General features: G+C 50.2%; 1 protein-coding gene across 3 annotated transcripts in view; it reads right to left on the bottom strand.

The window, feature by feature from the left end:
- Positions 1-8,068: 8,068 nt before the first annotated feature.
- Positions 8,069-17,915, bottom strand: part of METTL23 (methyltransferase 23, arginine) — a 92,805-nt gene continuing 82,958 nt past the window's right edge. For 2 of the 3 annotated variants that reach the window (XM_061577215.1, XM_061577214.1), the window contains exon 5: positions 8,069-17,027. In XM_061577215.1, the coding sequence (XP_061433199.1) occupies positions 16,823-17,027 (205 nt within the window). In that variant the 3' untranslated portion in view covers positions 8,069-16,822. The remainder of the gene's footprint in view (positions 17,028-17,915) is intronic. The other variant, XR_009757122.1, reaches the window with a different exon arrangement.

Below are 17,915 nucleotides of genomic sequence, written 5' to 3'. Positions count from 1 at the left end.
CGTTCCTGTGAACGGTCGCGCGGTGGTGAAATCGGTAGTGGCGTGAGCCAATACCGATCCAGCCGGAACAACGACCCGGTGCGGGCCACCATTCAACACCTGTATGAACGGGGCCTGACCCGGCCGTACGATTGTTTGAGCCGCCACCAGGGAAAAAGATTTAGACACCGAATTCGACGGGAACAATAGCACGCCCCTCACACTGTCCTTAAACTGAAAGGGTTTACGGTAACGCAGCGGGATAAGCATTTGTGAGCCTGATGGAACCTCTACCGTGGCAGCGACCATGGCGTTAACTGCGTTACCCGGGGGCGAATGGGCCAGCAGGGAAGGCAGGAACGACATCCTACGACCCCCCCCGGCATTTCTAAACAATCCTGGTCGACCAGTATCTTAAGTGGCATGCGGCGCAAGAAATCCGTGCCTAATAGACATGGGACGGCCAGTGAGCGAGAAATCAACACCGATCCTTTGGCGGTAATATTACCGATAGCAATACGCACATTGACTTGCCCGAAAATACCCATGCTACCCCTATTTGCAGCTACACATGCGTCATTAACCGGGCGGATTCATGACGTGGGAATAGACAAAAGATGAAAAATGACATCAGAATTGATGGTGGCAGACGCGCCAGTGTCCACCAAAATACGGATGTCAATGCCTTCGATGGTACCCCGTACCGTCGATGAGCCCGACGCCGCAGCCACAACCCTACGAGCCAATTTTTTCCATTATGTAGTAGAGCGTGGTAATGACACAGAAGAACCACAGTTATCATTTGAAGTGAAACTATGTGTGCGAGTGGATGAATGATGTGACAAGACCTGCCGGGTGTCCGATTTGTGCCGACTCACCCGAGGGTGTCGCGGCTCCACACCCGGTGGAGGAGATGGAGGTCTACTTGGCGGAAGCGACGAAGGCGGAGGTCGGCAGCGGCAGTCGCGGGCAAAATGGCCTCGTCGGCCACACTTGAAACACGTGGCCGTCGTCGGCCGGCAGTCGGTTGACCCGGCCCCCGCACGTGGTCGGCCCGCATAGTCATCACGCTGGTCACGCAACCGTCGTCTCGGAATCCAGTGCGGAACAGCAGCCACCACCTCGTCGTTGCCGGAGTCATCGGAGCAGTGGACGACCCATCGTGGAGACCACCCCAAAGGTGGGCCGTCAATTTATGGTTTTCCCGTCCATGCCGCCATCTGATCCCAGCGCTTGAGGTTAAATTTAGCGTCCAAGCAGCGCGCCACCCATCGCGATGTAAGCGGTTCGTGGCCGCATACCGGCAGCGAGATGTTGAGTTCCTGGGACAGCTCCAGCATACGGGAAAGAATGAGAGGATCAAGGTGATCAGCCAGTCGCGTTGGGGTAAGCTGCCATGGCTGACGCCACCAGCGCCCCCCGGTAAGCCAAAGGCGACTCCTCTGATCTTCGACGACGTGACATAAATTTTCTCGTGGCTGCCGTCAGCGGGTCGTAAAACGCCATTTCAGCGAAAGCATCACGAAGCATCTTCTTCTTGGACGCCGGGATGGATTGGAAGACCGCCAGGGAAACATCATCCAGCAGCGTTGGCAACGCTTTCAGTGCCTCCGCCTCCGTCCAACGCACGGATCTAAAAGCCGACTCGAAGCGCCATGTAAAAGCACTCCAATCGCCCCCGGCGATAAATTCTTTGATCTGCGGAAGACGATGTCCGCGGTGGCAGGCAGACACCTTGAGCGTCTCATACTCCGCTTCCCGCGTTCTGCGCGTCTCCGTCAAAATGGCGTCCGGTGGCCGCGTGGTGCCAGCCTCGTGCAAGATGGCGTCCAACGGCTCCGTCGCCGCCACCCCGCCCAAGATGGAGGCCACCCCTCGCGTGGCAGGAGCGATGGCGGACGTCGTTTCCCGCCGAAGATCTTGGTCCTCGGCATTAAGCTGAACCGCTGGCGGCCGACCCAGGGCCGTAGAGGACGCGAACGCTGTCACCAAATTGAGCAAAATCACGCGGAGCGACTAGATCTGCTCCGCCATCAGCCGCCATCCTTCGTCCGCCCTCGAGGTGGTCGTTTCTTCCTCCCGTCGGCGATGATCGGCATTGAGGCGAGCAGCAGCCGGAGGCAGAGGAGCCGTAGCTCCCAGCACATCGTCCTCGTCCGTCTCCACAACCTCCTCCGATGGAGGGTCGGGTGGGTTCTTCTTTCTGAGGTGCTTGGACATCTTGAAGATCGTCCAAACGGTCCCAGAAGAACTTCTGACACCAATGTAATAATACTCTGGAGACGGCTTGAGGAATCGGTCCTTTTATTTACTTATCTCAGTTCACAAGCACTCCCCGTTTGCTGGCAGGCAACGGGAAGTGGGCAGACAGATCGCAAGAGACGCACCGCCACATGGCACTCGGAGCCCCGCTCGCGCGTGGCCCCTCTCTCTCTCATTCCTTGTCTGACCACGTGTCCCTCGGCTCTTCCCTTATTTAATGCCTGGGTCACGTGGTACGCTCCAGCCAATCCTTAATAGCCTGCGCTGAATGTTCCAGATTCCCCCCATCAACTCCCGGGACCACGTCCCTGACTTGTCTTCCCATTGGCTGAGGCCAAGACCAGCAGAACCAATCATCCTAGCTGACATCCCTCGATCACGCCAGGGCCATGCTCCCAGGCTCTCCCCCCATTGGCTGTAGAGCAGGACCGGCAGAGCCAATCACCACGTGAGCCGGACATAGGCTCTCATTACACATGGATGTCCATGACCAGTAGCGGTGTCAGAACTACTAGTCAATAACACTGGGGGGGGGGCACATCCCAGGGCATGGGGAGACTCTTCCACTGCACATAGTCGAGACATTGTGGTGCTCACCCATGACTTCCCAAGTTGATCGAGTCACGTAGTGGTACTTGGGACGTATCCTCATTCTGCATTCCCTGCCAGTTGGTGAGGGTCAACCCCAGATCGCAATCAGTCAACTGGTCTTTGGGCATGCTCAAAGGGCAATTAAATGAAGCAACCACCGCATCCTCCTCATTCTTAACAAATCCAAAACACCTCTGCACGTATCATATTCAACCTTCCCTACTATTCTCATACCGACATTCTCGCTTAACTGCATTGGCTCCCTGTTTACTACCATGGCCTGTTCAAATCCTTTCATGGTCTTGCCTCACCATATTTAGCCACTCTTGCATCTATGTCCCTTCTCGCCCTATACGTTATGAATATTTGCTGTCTCTCTCTGTGCATCCTCCTCCTTGTGCTTAATCCAAACTTCCGCTGTTTCTCTCTTCTCACCCCCTTCACTGGAACAAACATCCCCTCTACTCACTTTTTTCCATAGCTCACCCCACGACCCCTTAATCTCCCCCTAATAACCATTACTGTTCCTGCTCCCTCTTCATAATTGCATTACATATCTACCACTCATTCCCCATTCATTAAATCCATGCATCATCATTTGCTTGATCAATTTATATTTTACCTAATTAATGCATCAAAGATTTGCCCATTACTTCTTCTCATCCATTTTATTCACCTCATCTCACCCATTACATTCATATGTAACATTCTTAATTATGTATAAAGTGCCTTGGTCAAGACGCTATATAAATTGCGTGAAGATAAGATACATGGCTTGTACGACCCCTGTAAAGTACGGCGTTTCAAACTCAAATTTAGCAATCGGATATCACACTGTTTCCATCCATTAGTATGCATATACAGGCAGACCTTGCTTAGTACGACTCTGTAGTTATAGCACTCATTGCCCTGGAGAAAATGTTTACTTAAAAAAATAAAAATACAAAGCTTTTGAGTGAGAACACGCAGCAGAGAACACGCCCCCATCATTTGCTCAGCCAATGAGAGCGTACGCACTTTCAGCCAACCAGATCCCGCCCCCGTGCTTCAATTAACACGGTTTGTGGTCACAATTACATAAAACAATATATATTTCTTGAGCCAGGTGAGAACTCACGAGATCAGGATGGAGTCTCAGGCTCCAGCTAAAAGAAACTTCACCACAGAAATCTGGACTGAGGGTATCACTAATATTACGTAGGCCCTGGAGCTCTTCTCTGAGAATGACGCGGATTGGTGAGCGCTGTAGCAGCTCCTCCAATGTCGTCTCCCACCGCTGCCTGGTACGATGAGTTCAGTATAATGCACTCGTGACTACAGTACATAATAATTAATGTAATTATATATTTTTTGTCAAATAGTGTTTACCATTTGGATTGTTCGCTCTATTACTGATACCCCAATGAAGCCCTCACATATTGCTCAAACGTAGAAATAACGCTGTTGGGACCAGGCTGTCATCAATGGCCGCTCAAATTTGCCAGAACAGGTGGTGCAGAACAGTTATCTCCATTTTTCAATTCTACCCACTGATTTACACCTTTGGCACCCACACGTTGTATGAGTCTCACTCTTGAGTTTCCACCCTTGCCCGTCTGTTGTAACATCCTCCCTTGACTACCACTCTCTATTGTACCTTTATCAACTATTTTTTTTTGTTCAGCTAACACTCTTTTGCCATGTCTGACTTCACAATTATATCTCTGGCATTTCAGTATCTATGTCCGGTTTGGTAACCGGGTTTACTTTAAATTGGTTCCCCTGATGAAAGTGTCCTCATCCTCAGTATATTACAATATGCTTCATCGTGTGAATTTAGGTATCGCTCAGCCATCTCCCGTACACTGGGTTTCTGTCTTTCAAAAATGCATGCATGTCTCGTGTACATATGTAGTGCCACGGCCGCGGAGCAACTCCGCAAGCGCCGCGACTCCCCCCTGCCTCCCACCATAAACATACGCACACACGCAGCATACACACGTAGTGTCCCAACGGGGGATCGCCTGGCACAATGGGTTTTCATCCGAAGGGCCCCTAGGCGGAAAGTCCCGTGGTTTCCCAGTGCCAGGAGATTGGCCGACCCTCCCAGGACAAATCACATTGCGGCGCCCCTAAATTGGCTTAAAATTGTATGGGCGCACAAAGGTTCACCGGGCTAGCCGCAATAAGTCACGTGCGACATCGGAAAGGGCCACAGAGATCGAAAAGGTGGGTGGGGCGAGAGGCGGAGCCAGCTACAGCCCAGGCTGATATAACGGGAGCCCCGTGTGGGGCTCGGGGTTCTTGACTGTTGTTGAGGGAAGATCCACGTCGGGTTGAAGAAGCCTTGAGCCACACGGTATGGGACCCAGCTCAGTGGTCCGGACCAGGATAGCGGGACCATGTTTAGTTCTGCCGTAGCATGGTTAGATGGGCGTTCAATACCCGAGTGTAGGTTACGTTATGTTGTGATGAGTTGATGTAATAAATAGTGTTGCTCCCAAGACAACGTCTAGGACTGGTTGAACTCACTACAACTGGTGTGAGAAGTGGCCAAATTGCTAAGCTATAGCTAGCGTCATGTCTACATGTCGCAGAGTTCGTGTACGGGCGTCGGACGACGAAGATGACGAGGAGCTGATTCCGCCCACAGCCGTCGAGGAAGGAGCGGAGGCACTGCCAGCGGAGCAGAGCGTAGTCGGGGTGTGCGGCGCCTCACCTTTGGTGGAGGCACTCGTCAGGGACACGCACAGTCGTCTTGCTGACCTCATTCAAGCAGCGTCCTCGATTCTCGCCGAGATGCATTCCCTGTCCTCGATGCCAAAGGAGGGAGCGGCAGAGTTGTCCGGACGGGGTGACTCGGCCGCCATTTCACTGAAGGCGGAAACGCCATCGACGATGACTGCGCTCGCGGCCGCCATTTTGCCGCTGGTGCGGAGCGCTGAGCCCGCCAAGCTTGAAGCGGGGACGTCCTCATCGATTGACGTCCAGTCGCTCCTCCGTCAACTGCCCTTCATTAAATAATGTGTTGCCGCCAGCGGCGACTGGGTGGCGTTTAAGCGGCAATTTCTCATCAATGCCGACTTGGCGGGATGGACGGAGGCAGACGCGCTGAAAGCGCTGCCCTCGACGATGACGCCTTGGCGGCGTTCCTCGCCATCTCACCGTCTGAGAGGTCCACCCTCACGCCGGCGTTTGATCAGATGGCCGCTGTTTTAGAGCCTCCGCTGAACACCCGCCAGAAGTTCGCCATATAACGTAAAAGGAATGGTGAGTCGGCTCCTGTGCTTACTTGGGACTGATTTCCTCGGCAAAATGCCCCTAAAGATTGATATCGACCAGGGCTATTTGGAATTGCCGTTGGGACGGCGTATGGCATTTCTCCCGTCTCCGACCCGCATGTGCTCTGCTGTCACGGTGCAAGCGCTTGCATGCTGAATGGTGCGGATTCCGCCCGGCGCACAAATGTTGGTGCCCATTCGATTTCATAAACTGCTTGATGTGCGTGCTGAGGGGGGTATGGTATTGTGTTGGGTCCCTCAAATAAGCTTAGTCGGGGGATGTCACTCGTAGCGGCTCAGTCGCTGGTGTCCCGGGACCAGGAACCTATCATACAAGTCCTTAATGCCGGGTCGGACACAAGGGTCATTCAGGAGGGTTCCGTGATTCCGCATGCATCTCCGGCGTGTCCGGAGAAGGATGTCGTGGGAAATGTCGGGGTCGGCATTCGGGCTCACGGACCTCGGGACGTGGATGAGGGCTGGATGGATGGACTGTGCTCTGAATGCGGCGATTTATCCGTGGGACAAACAGGGAAGCTGAGGGAGCCCGAGCGAGTATTTCGTCTACTCTTCCACGCCGATGACACGTTTTGGAAGTATTGGGCATACTCACACTTTACCCCATCGCACGCGATCTGCCAATTGACTAACTGTACGTACATATGTTGAACTTCTTTTGCACTGTACATAGCGAACCTTGCTAAACAGATGTGGGGGAAGGACAATAAACTAAACACAGAAATCAGTTCTAAAGAAAAAAGTTCAATCTAGATGATTTAAAAGTGCATAGCTTCAGTGGCTTTCTAATTTCGGAAGGAAGAACATTCCAGACGACCACAGAATCTGAACGCATGCGATACAGTGACCATCTTTGTTCGACGGCTAGCCAAAAGCTGCTGCTGCAAAAATTACCGGAGTTCATGTGATAGTTTACGTTCTTTGAAGAGATCAGCACAAGGTATTGTGGCTCATTTGTGGCAAGCACTTTGTGTGCTCTCCTATCAATGTTACGTGTAATGCACAGGGCTGCATGAAGGTCACGGTTGTGAGCAGAATAACACACGCGTTCTAAAAGCATTATGCATCATTTAGGTTTGCACTGAACGAGTCACTTTAGCTAGCAGAGAGAGGGTCCTTGCTATAAAGAAAAAGCTGGCAGTTCCACCAGCATTGGTTCAAGCAAGCCGAATTGCAGATGAGGCATTGAATGACGAACCTGGTCTTGAGTTTGCGTTGAACCGATGCTGCTGAAAAGATGCACTCCCGGAGGGCCCGTGTGGCTGATGGGATGTGTCAACTAATACTGATATTATTTTTTTACGTGAAGGGGCAGAGACATGAATGAAGCATACGGTCTGCTTAATTTATTTTCTCGGTTAGTCTGTGTGTATCGGGAAAGCAATTCCACACAAAAAAAAATCCTGGCCACAAAGTAACTCATTATTAAGGTCGCACGACAGACAGCTTCACCCAACACTCTCTCGCCCCCGACGTTCGCTGTTTCACTTTTGACGTCAGTCCTCTTTGACTCAAGAGCGTCACTAATGTTATTTATATATAAGAGATTGGAGCTGTCAATCAGCAGGCGCCGCTAAATTTTGCCGTCCTTTGATTTCAGCTCGTGTTTAACAGTCCCACGCTTTGACACAAAAGGACAGAGGGGGCTGGAACGACCTCCTGTACATTTGATGATAAATATTTCCGAACATTTCTCCACCAATGTTAAGATTATGTCTCTGTTATTAAACCACGGTTCTGCCCATGTCAAAATGTGCCATCCAGGCTGAACCCAGTTTGTTGATTTCATTCAAAAATAGTTAAAGTGATTAACTGCTCAAATTTATGACGGGCGTCCTATGCGAATTGACAAAACAGTTCACCAGACAATACACCTCGCTCCCATGTCTGTTCCTCCATTTGCCAGATGTTTATAAGAAAAAGAGCCTTTGTTGTTCGATATAGGTCAAACAATGCAGTCAAGCCAAGTCGATTTATTTTTGTTTAACACGTGGCGCCCTTCTGGCACAAATCCACCACACAAAGCGACCATAATACTGTAATGGATAACACAAAATAACCACTACCTAATAACACTGGCCTGGACTTTTGCAGCTGTTTTAGACTAATTTCAGGGTGCTGATTCCAAATCTGATCTCAGATTTGCTCTATCACATCTCATTTTTATGCTATCGGCATACCCCATTTTCATTGATTTTAACCAAAATTAACTCTGTCACTTATGATTGCAAATTGTTGCGAGTCAGTGACTGCTTTAGTGTTAAAATATGGTGCTGTATTTTTAGGATAGTGTGTTTATAATATAATTTTATGTAGATATCCACATTTATTTAATATTTTTCTTCTGCAGTTTTTTATTGAAAATGCAATATTTGATATCTCAAAAACCAGATTTGGAATCGGCACCCCAAAATTACCTTAAAACCGTTGGAATACCTTATGCCAGAAAAAGTGTGTTGACCAGTGTAATTATTGTGTTAATATTAAGTAACGTGATGCGTTTTCAAATTCAACATTTCCCTGACCACCCAACCTGTACCAAACCCAGAGCTTAATTAACGCAAAAAACATTCTAAATGGTACGAAATGGTGTCTCAGGCCTATGCTTTATAACATGGGTAATTACCGCATACAATGAGAATGAGTATGATTTTAGCAATGCGTATTAACTGCAGACACGGTTACAGAGCGCGCACGACACAGCTACACACCATACAGACTACAGTCACAGCGTGTAGACGATACAGTGACAGCATGTTGACTACACAATGACAGCGTAAAGACTATACAGTGACATTGTGTAGACTACATAGTGACATCGTGTAGACTACACAGACACATCGTGTAGACTACAGTGACACAGCGTGTACACTACACACTAACACATCGTGTAGACTACACATTGACACAGCATGTAGACTACACAGTGACATTGTGTAGACTACACAATGACACAGCATGTAGACTACACAATTACATTGTGTAGACTATATACATTACACATGTTACACATAATATTCTTGCATTTATTAATTAATTTAATTACATATCCATCACAGATATAATTTTTTTAAACCAGCCAACCTGGTCTGGGTTTTAATGAAGAAAAGGTCAGCTGCGATTTTTAAACATGGTTTGTTAAACGACAACCACCAAACCGGTAACCGATTTGAAAACCGGTCACGAGTTACGAAAGTCCGGAACTGGTGGAGTGTCAGCAAAACGAATGCTCCGATCGCCTCGTGTGAACGTACAAGATGGCACGGTGGTAGGCGTAAGTCACCGTGTGGGACATCTGCGCAACTACCTACCCGTTGGCGTCATGGTGACAAGGAGATGTTAACTACGTCGCCTGGTATGCAGGAAGTCGTCGCTTCGATCCCCACCCTGACGCCTGCTGTATATTTGGAGTTTGCATGCCTTTCTTTCCCAGTGGCCGCGTAGATTTTTCTCTGGGTCCTCTGGTGTTTCCCTCCACATTTAGAAACATGCGTTTAAAGTATTTGGCTGATAGAAATGTTCACATAAGCCACTTCGTTGAGTTATCGTTTGTGGCAAAATCACTTCTGATAAAGAGCTATATAGCTTGGTGGGCCTTACCTGGTAAACTAAAAAAGTGTTATATTTTAGAAAACTGTAGGTTTACTCTCCAACACACCGGTTAGTGCCGATCTATAAACAAATTGACATGTCTGGTTTATGTGACAAACCATTGACGAATGGCTGTGTCGGGTGGTGGTGGCAGGTTTAATGACAAGATTTATATATGCATGATCTAACCCAAAAAAAACTTCTATTGCGGATATTGGTCGTGAAAACCCTACTACTATGTGTTAAACATGACATGGTGTGTAAGGCCCGACGTCCACCCCACCGCCCTCGCTGGGTAGGTGGGGCGTGACGTCCGCCCTCTCCACTCCAAAACGTGGGGTGTGCAGCCATACTTTTGAGCCCGCCGAGTAGAAGGGGGTCTCCATACGGGGGCGGGCGCGTGACATGGGCCCCTTGCAAGGTCCCCATCAGGTGTACCACACGCTGGCTCCCCTTCCTCCGGTTGTGGCGGAGGAACGCCGAACAACAGGTCTGCTGGTAGGCGAGACTCACGACCATTAGGAATGGGGTCTGTCCCATAGATGTGTGTAACCCCTGCACGCTCGCCACTCTAGCGTGGTGCACCGTCACAGCATTGCTGGGGTACTGTGGAGGTTAAAAACTCGCAGAAATAGCCGGCCCCCATCAGTGTTTACCAACGTGGCCGACCCTACAACCCCATACCGTGTCGCCAACTCCAGGTGAGGAGTCAACATTACCTCTCCCGATCGTCAGTGACAGGGGCCGGTGGGGGGCGTTACTATCGGCAACAGCATCTCTACGAGGTGGCCAAAGGTGACGGCCGACGCCAGGATAGAGGCCACGGGCTCGAAGTGGGGGCGACTCAGCTCCTGTCCAAAGGACAGAATCTGCTCCCCGCTGCCCTCCACGGTGGCGCATCGCTGGCGGGTGTGTACGTTGAGTCTCAACTTTTCCAGGAGGTCGGTACCTGCAATACACTCGTGGCATAACACGCTCAACACATAGAACTCCTGGACACACACCTGGTGTCCGAGACGGGCCTCAAGAGTGACCCTCCCCAGCAGTCCCATCCCAGCTCCACTTGCAGTGTGCAGCGCGCGATCCGGGGCCTGTAGGTGGCCCACGTCAAGCCCGACCATGCTGCAGTGTGTTGTGCTCACGAGTGAGGCTACCGCCCCCATGTCCAGCAGAATCCGGATACGCTGCCTGTTCACCTGCCCTTCCACCAGTGACGTGGCCCCCGTGATTCCTGCCACCAGCTCCCATAGCGAGTCGCCCGAAGTCACCGCGTTCTTGGGTGTTGTTGCCGGCATCTGCGTAGGGGTCACTCGCTCGCCATTAACATTACAGTTTGTGTTGGGACCATGTTAATTGTACGCCTCGGTGATCCCCTCTCTAGGGAGGCCTTGGTGTTTAAACCATGGTGCTTTTCTAGCGCGGGCGATCTGGGGACAGTCTCTCACGAGATGCCCCCGTTGGTCGCATATATAGCACGCGCAGGGAAGGGTGGTGGCTCCATAAGAGGCCCCTTGCTCACTCCCCCTTCCCCTTCCCAGTGCGCATTTGTTCGAGCTCTGCCTCTAATTGAGACATTCACCCGGTTATCCCCCCTACCGTGGAGCGTAGTCCTCCCACCTCGGACTGGACCACCTCCATTGTGGACTGCAGCTTGTCGATATTTCCGTGTACTTGGGTCACCTGCTCGGCTATATCTCCTAGGCCAGTTTGTAAGCCTGCCACCCATCCCGGGGTGGACTCACTAGGTCTCAGGGGCTTTCTTGGCCCCCTCCTCACCGTCCTGGGGAGCTCCTCCTCCTCTTCCTCTGGAAGACGGCTTGCCATGGTGTGCTCCCATCCCAGCCCTCAGACATGTGCACGCTCACGAGCAAATCTTTCCCACACGTGCGCGCGCTCGACAAGGGTGTTAAATAGGGGATACGGGCAGTTCGCATCTGGCTGCCACCATCGTGCTAATCAGATACTGCTGAACTTTCTCACGCATTTAATGCTGCCTTTGCCTCTTCCTGGTAGCACGCACCGAAGCGTTGGCCGAGGGCGGTGCATTAACTCTCCCCAATGCGCTTGCGTGCTTGTGGGTAGCGCTTCCACAAAGTCGGCTGCCCGCCCATCCAAACGATTTCCATGATGGAATTCCCTGCTCGGTGAACACTTATTTTCGCTTGGGGTGGGGCGCTTCTCTCCCTTGGAGGTGTGGGGAGTCATACCACCTCTGACACCCTCGCTGGGCAGGTGGGGCGTGACATACGCCCCTTCCACTCCCTCTTCCACTGCGTCGATTGGCTCCCGCCGGGCCCCCGCCAACCAGGTGATCGGCCTCCCCGCGCTGGCGCTCTGAGGGACATGGCTACAGCGCTGGCTCACAACCACACGGGGTTACTCCATACACGTCCCCGTACACCATCACTAATGCGAAGGCGGCTGCATGGACGCACTTGCCCCTGCTGGCGCTTATATTTTAATATGCGCACGTACCACAACTAGCGCTATAGTGGCGGCGCGAACTTGCGCGCTTCTGCGGGCGGTTATTTTAACGAGCGCTTGTGCTGCGGCTCTACACTCGCTCTCCTGCGCACACCATCACTCACGCCGATGCGGCGCGCCGCGATACGACCGCACCCCCGCCTGTAGCGCTCTCCTCTCCGCACGTGTGCCCACGCTACTTACAATAATGCAGCGCACCGCACTAAGCCTGACACTGAACGGCTGCGCGAACGTCTGCGGGTAGTTATAGGCTCATACGCTTGCACACAAAGGCTGGCGCTAAAGCGGCTGCACAAATATGTGCACGCCTCCGGGTGGTTAAACCCTAATCCGCTCACGCACAAAGACTACCGCTAAAGCGGCTGCACGAACACATGCGCGTCGGTGGGCGGTTGTATCCCACACCGCGTCCACACAATGACTAATGCTACAGCAGCGGCGTGAACACGCACGCACATGCTGGTGATATAACGAGCGCGCGTGCTGTGGCTCTGCCCTCGCTGCTCACCCGCCCACGCAGCTGCTCCACACACACACACACAAATCACACTGCACCGATAATCTGTGCTAACGTTTATTCACGGCGAAATTACACACTACCCGGGGGGAATATTTTGCGAGAAGAGCCTAGCCTAACTCTGCCTACGTACCTAGTCATTCACACGTCCTATCACGTACCTCGAAGCTGTACTCACAGCGTCGCACAGACGCTGTGAGAGTCGGAGAGAGAAGGACGAGCCAAAGAGAGAGCCAAAATCGTCCCAGGCTACTCTTTTTATTCCCTTAACTTTAAAGGCCCAGGGTGCCATTGTACCGCGCGGCCCATCGTGCGCTTATCTGTGGTTACCGTCCCCCTGTTACCGCGTCCTTCCTCTAGTCCATGGAGACGGTCGCTGGCCACCCATTGTCCCTCGTTGCCCATTGTCTGGAAGGGCGCTTGCACTTTTCTTAATATTCCGCCCTCCGTCCTCCCCCCAATGTTGTGAGTAACTCATTGCGGTTGGTCCAGTGAACCTTTTCTTTCTGCGCCCATACAATTTTAAACCAATTTTAGGGGCATCAGAATGTAACCTCCTGCCACTGGGAAACCGTAGGACTTTCCCTCTAGGGGCCCTTCAGATTAAAACCCGATGTGCCAGGCAATCCCCCGCCAGGACACTACATGGGTGCATGTTCTGCATGTGCTCAGGGTGGGGGGTAGTGGAAAATCGCGGCACTTGCGGAGTTGCTCCACGGTCGTGGCACCACAGGTGCTCGCCCTTTCTTGCACAGATGCTATATTTCTGTCCGTCTGCTCGAGCAGAGGTGTAGGGAATTCCAACAAGACCTACATCTCTGCTTTATTGACCTGCTTAAGACCTATGATACCATCAGTAGGCCTGGGCTCTGGGTTGTTCTTCATGCTTTCGGAGTCCCTGAATCTCTGCTCACGATCATTAAGGACCTTCATAATGGTGAGCGGGCCATTCACCGTGGGGTGCGACAGGGATGTCCTCTGGCTCCAACATTACTGAACATCTATTTTGCCCACGTAGTTCGTAAAGCCTTAGATTGCTGTACCGGAAGAATTTACATATGGTACAGATACAATGGGAGGCTGATCGATGCCCGGGTGCAGTCAGGGGATGGCTCCCTATTGGTCAACCATGTTATGTATACAGATGATCTGGTAATTGCTGCTCACTCAGAGGAGAAATTGGAGGCGCTTCTGCTGAACCTGAAGCGTGCCACTAAAAGGTGAGGCCTTACCATCAACCCCACCAAAACTAAGCACCTGCCTGGGTATTTTGCACCATCGACACTCCACCCCCACAACTCCCAATTGGTGATGGAGAGCTTCCCATACCTGGGCAGTGTGCTCATGAGCGGCTCTGGTTTGACAGCAGAGGTCTCACTCTGAATCAGTCGAGCGGCATTATCTTTTCATTGGTTGCGTAATGCTGTGTGGAAGCTACCTGGTCTGTATCTCTACACAAAGCTTCAGGTCTTCTCGGCCACAGTCATGCCCTCCCTTCTCTACGCTTGCGAAACGTGGACCCCCCTAATGGAATATCTTCGCCAGTTAGAAACATTTAGGCGAGCCTGCCTATTATCCATCCTGGGTTTAACCAGGCTGGATTGTGTGAGGAGCTCACAAATCCTTGAAAGATCTCGACAAAGTCCCATCGGTAAGCTCCTCTGCCAGGGAAGGCTGCGTTGGCTGGGTCATGTAGCCCACATGCCCAGCCACCGCATGCCTAGACAGCTTTTGTTCGGCCGGATAGAGGGGGCTAAATGGGCATAGCACGGGCTGGAGAACAGATGGAGTGATGTGGTACAGGAGGACGTGGAGCTGAGTGGACTTTGCAATGATTGGTACCAGCAGTGTCAAGATCAGCCTCTGTGGAGGAGGCTTGTGAAGGATTCTACTGGACAGTTGGAGGCAGTCGCCCTCCAACAACAACGGAGGGCAGAGGAGCGAGCTCACAACGAGCGGAGTGCCGGGTGGATAAAAAACAGCAAGTTGGCACAGTAAGGCACAGGTGGCGCATTGGGCAGTCATCTCAGTCAGTCAACCCGTGGCACCTGGGTCTGCCCCATGACCTCCTGCCAACGGGCGTTCGACACTTCACGTGGCCTCAACATGCACATAGCCTGGCACAAGCGCCGTGGTGACGTCACCGCCACTTAGTAGTGAATGGCGGTTGTTGTGCACTCATCATGACCCCATGCATTGCCCTGGAGGCACACTGAGACCAGGGTCATCACGACGAGGGGCTCCAGGGATGGTCCGTTGTGTCCTACCGCTGCTCTGGAGGGTATTTGGTTTCACAGTATCACTGTGTCGTTTACCCACTGTGTCACTGTGTCTTCTACAGGTTGGCTGGTTTAAAAATGATATATCTGTGATGGATGTGTAATTAAATTAAATAGTAAATGCAATAGAATATTATGTATAACATGTGTAATGTATATAGTCTATACAATGCAATTGTGTAGTCTACACGCTGCGTCACTGTGTAGTCTACCTACTGTATCACTATGAAAACCGCGGTAGTTGCTAGGCCTCGGCAAGGTAAGGTAATTTACCCTTTTTACCGGGTAAAAGGGTAAAGGCAAAGGGTAAAGGTGTCGAAATGCCAAGAGGTAAGGTAAAGGGTAGGGTAAAGGTAGCTCGGAAGAATTACCCGGTAAGGTAAAGTTAGCGCGAAGTATTACTCGGTAAATATGGTACCTTGTTTACCGCTAAAAGCTCCGTGGGGCAGTCCGTGGCCTCCATTTAATAAGTAATATAAAGAAAAACACTGTTTTAAAAACACGCTTTAATGAAATGCACTAGTAATGGCAGAACTCCACGACTCCAGGAATGGCCCCGAAGCTTGCCATAACGTAAGGGACCGTGGCCAATTACAGCCAACATCAGTTGAGCGTGGACAATTAGACCCAAGCCGAAACATAACATATACAAAATAATGTTTAAAAATATATATTTTTAATGATAGAATATAGTGTTGTCATCAGTATGACATAAGTATACCAAGTTTGAAGTCGATACCACATTGGGAAGTGGGTTTAAATTGAGTTACAAGATTTGAGGATACGACAACAACAACAAAGTGAGTTAAAAGCGTGTAAAATTAGAATCATGGAGAGTATTCTCTATAAATAAAGTGCTCTGCCTAGCATTTACCATTAAAAACCTTTTGCATGTGTAGTAGTACCCCAGTAATTACCCTGTAATCGGGTAATTTGTATGGGGTAAGGGTAGGCTCGTTGCTTTCTATCTTTTACATTTTACCTTACCTGCTAAAGGGTAAAAGGAAGGGTAGAGTGATTGTATTGTGGTAAGGTAAAAGGTAAGGTAAAGTTAGGCTTGTTTTTTTACATTTTAACTTTTACCTTACCTTGCCGAGGCCTCGTAGTTGCGTTCCTCAAGAACACCGCGGTTTGGAAAAATCACATAACAACCATTGAGTCAATGGGAATTAAGGGGTTAGGGGGTAGCAGGTTTCTAAAACACCAACATGACTGACTTTTCACAATAATTAGTCAATGTTGTTATTTTGTACGTGTTCTTTTATAATTTCTGTGTTTTAGTTTGATATTATTCGTTAATTGAATAAAAACATGAAAATTAGTGAAAAATGCACACTACGGTGTTAGTCACTATGGAGGAGGGTGAAGAGAGAAAATTATGAAGGGCGTGAAACGGCTTGCTTAGTAGTTTTTAATGATACAATCTTTTTTTTTTACCATTAGAAACAATTATGAGCTGTAAATAAACTTATGAACTTGTTTTAACACTTACCACAAGAAGATAAAATGGCTCCTTGAAACGATCATGGTAAAGCTCAGTCCGCAATAACACGTGAGATGCCTACACAGGCTGAACGAAGACTGAGGGTGCACGTGTGTAGCATCTAGAAGCATCCAGCAGCATCCCAATGCCTCATGTACCCGTACAACCGCTTATTCCTACCCGTGTGACGTAGTTCTGTTCAGTCAGCCGCGTTATATCCAATTCACGTCCGTGTTATAAAAAAATGCGTTATCCAATACATTGTGTTTTATATATACAGTATATCCAATTCACGTTATGAAAACTACGCGTTTATAGCATAACGGACTGTGATAGGGAAACAAACCCCACGATTTAATTACCGCTGGTTGGAACTCCACGCTAAGTCCCGCTGGGTGGTATCGTGTGTGATGACACGCGTGATGATGAACATGTGCACCGTGTGGTCTCCAGGCAGCGACGACCCGGCCAGGGTGGGCGAGTCGCCGCGGAAGGCGGCCAGCTCAACCAAGCGGCAGCAGAAGCCCCATTTGAGGAGCAGGGGTTCCAGACTCCACTCCGCGCTGTGCAGGGGGTCAGAGAGAGACAGAGGCAACGATAAAACTGAAAAAGCCATTGCTGGATGAGCTCTCTCATGTACAGCAGCCGATAGAATAACCTCCCACTCCACATCCGACAAATTGGCTCCATCACAGTATTATTCAAATCCAAACTGAAGGCATTTTTTTATTCATCTAGGCATAAGCTGAGAAAAAAGGTAATCACATTTGGACATTTGACTAATTGGTAGAGTAGCGGGTATGCGGGAGACCGTGGGTTCGATCCCGACCCTGACGCCTGTATGTTAGGAGTTTGCGTGTCTCTCTCCCCGTGGTCACGTGCATTTACCTCCGGGTCCTCTGCTTTGTCCCTCCACATTTAAAAACATGTATTTAGAGTATTTGGCTGCTATAATACATTTCCACGTGATAAGCCACTTCGTTGAGCCATAATTTGTGGCCAGTTCGCTTCTGAAAAATACTGATATACTTAGTGGGCCTTCTTATCTGGTAAAATAAAAATAATTTCTTTAGTTTAACACCTCACGTTATTTTACGTTTAGACATATGGGAAGGAGGCATACCGTGCGATTGTTCATTGTGCTCTGACCTTGCGCACGATGGCGGCAGTATGCCCAGGGGCTTAACACTGATAATCGAGGTCTGCTGCTCACTGCCACGAGAGGGCTTCAGGACAGAGGTCGTCGAAGGGAGTGCACACTATGGTGATTTAATAAACAGCCATATTGGCTTACACCGGTGCGGCATAACACACTGGATCCTCATAAAATAGTTTAAAATATATTATTTTTTATCAGAAAATCTGTTTATCGGTAATTAATTGACTCCTGTCGCCAAGTTTGATGCAATTCAAAGGTTTATTCAGTATATTGAGGCTTGCTAAAACAGGTC

This window comes from Lethenteron reissneri, chromosome 63 (genome assembly GCF_015708825.2).
Source record: "Lethenteron reissneri isolate LAM-NWPU_2019-01 chromosome 63, ASM1570882v1, whole genome shotgun sequence".
Taxonomy (NCBI): domain Eukaryota; kingdom Metazoa; phylum Chordata; class Hyperoartia; order Petromyzontiformes; family Petromyzontidae; genus Lethenteron; species Lethenteron reissneri.
This window is presented reverse-complemented; position numbering and strand designations above follow the sequence as displayed.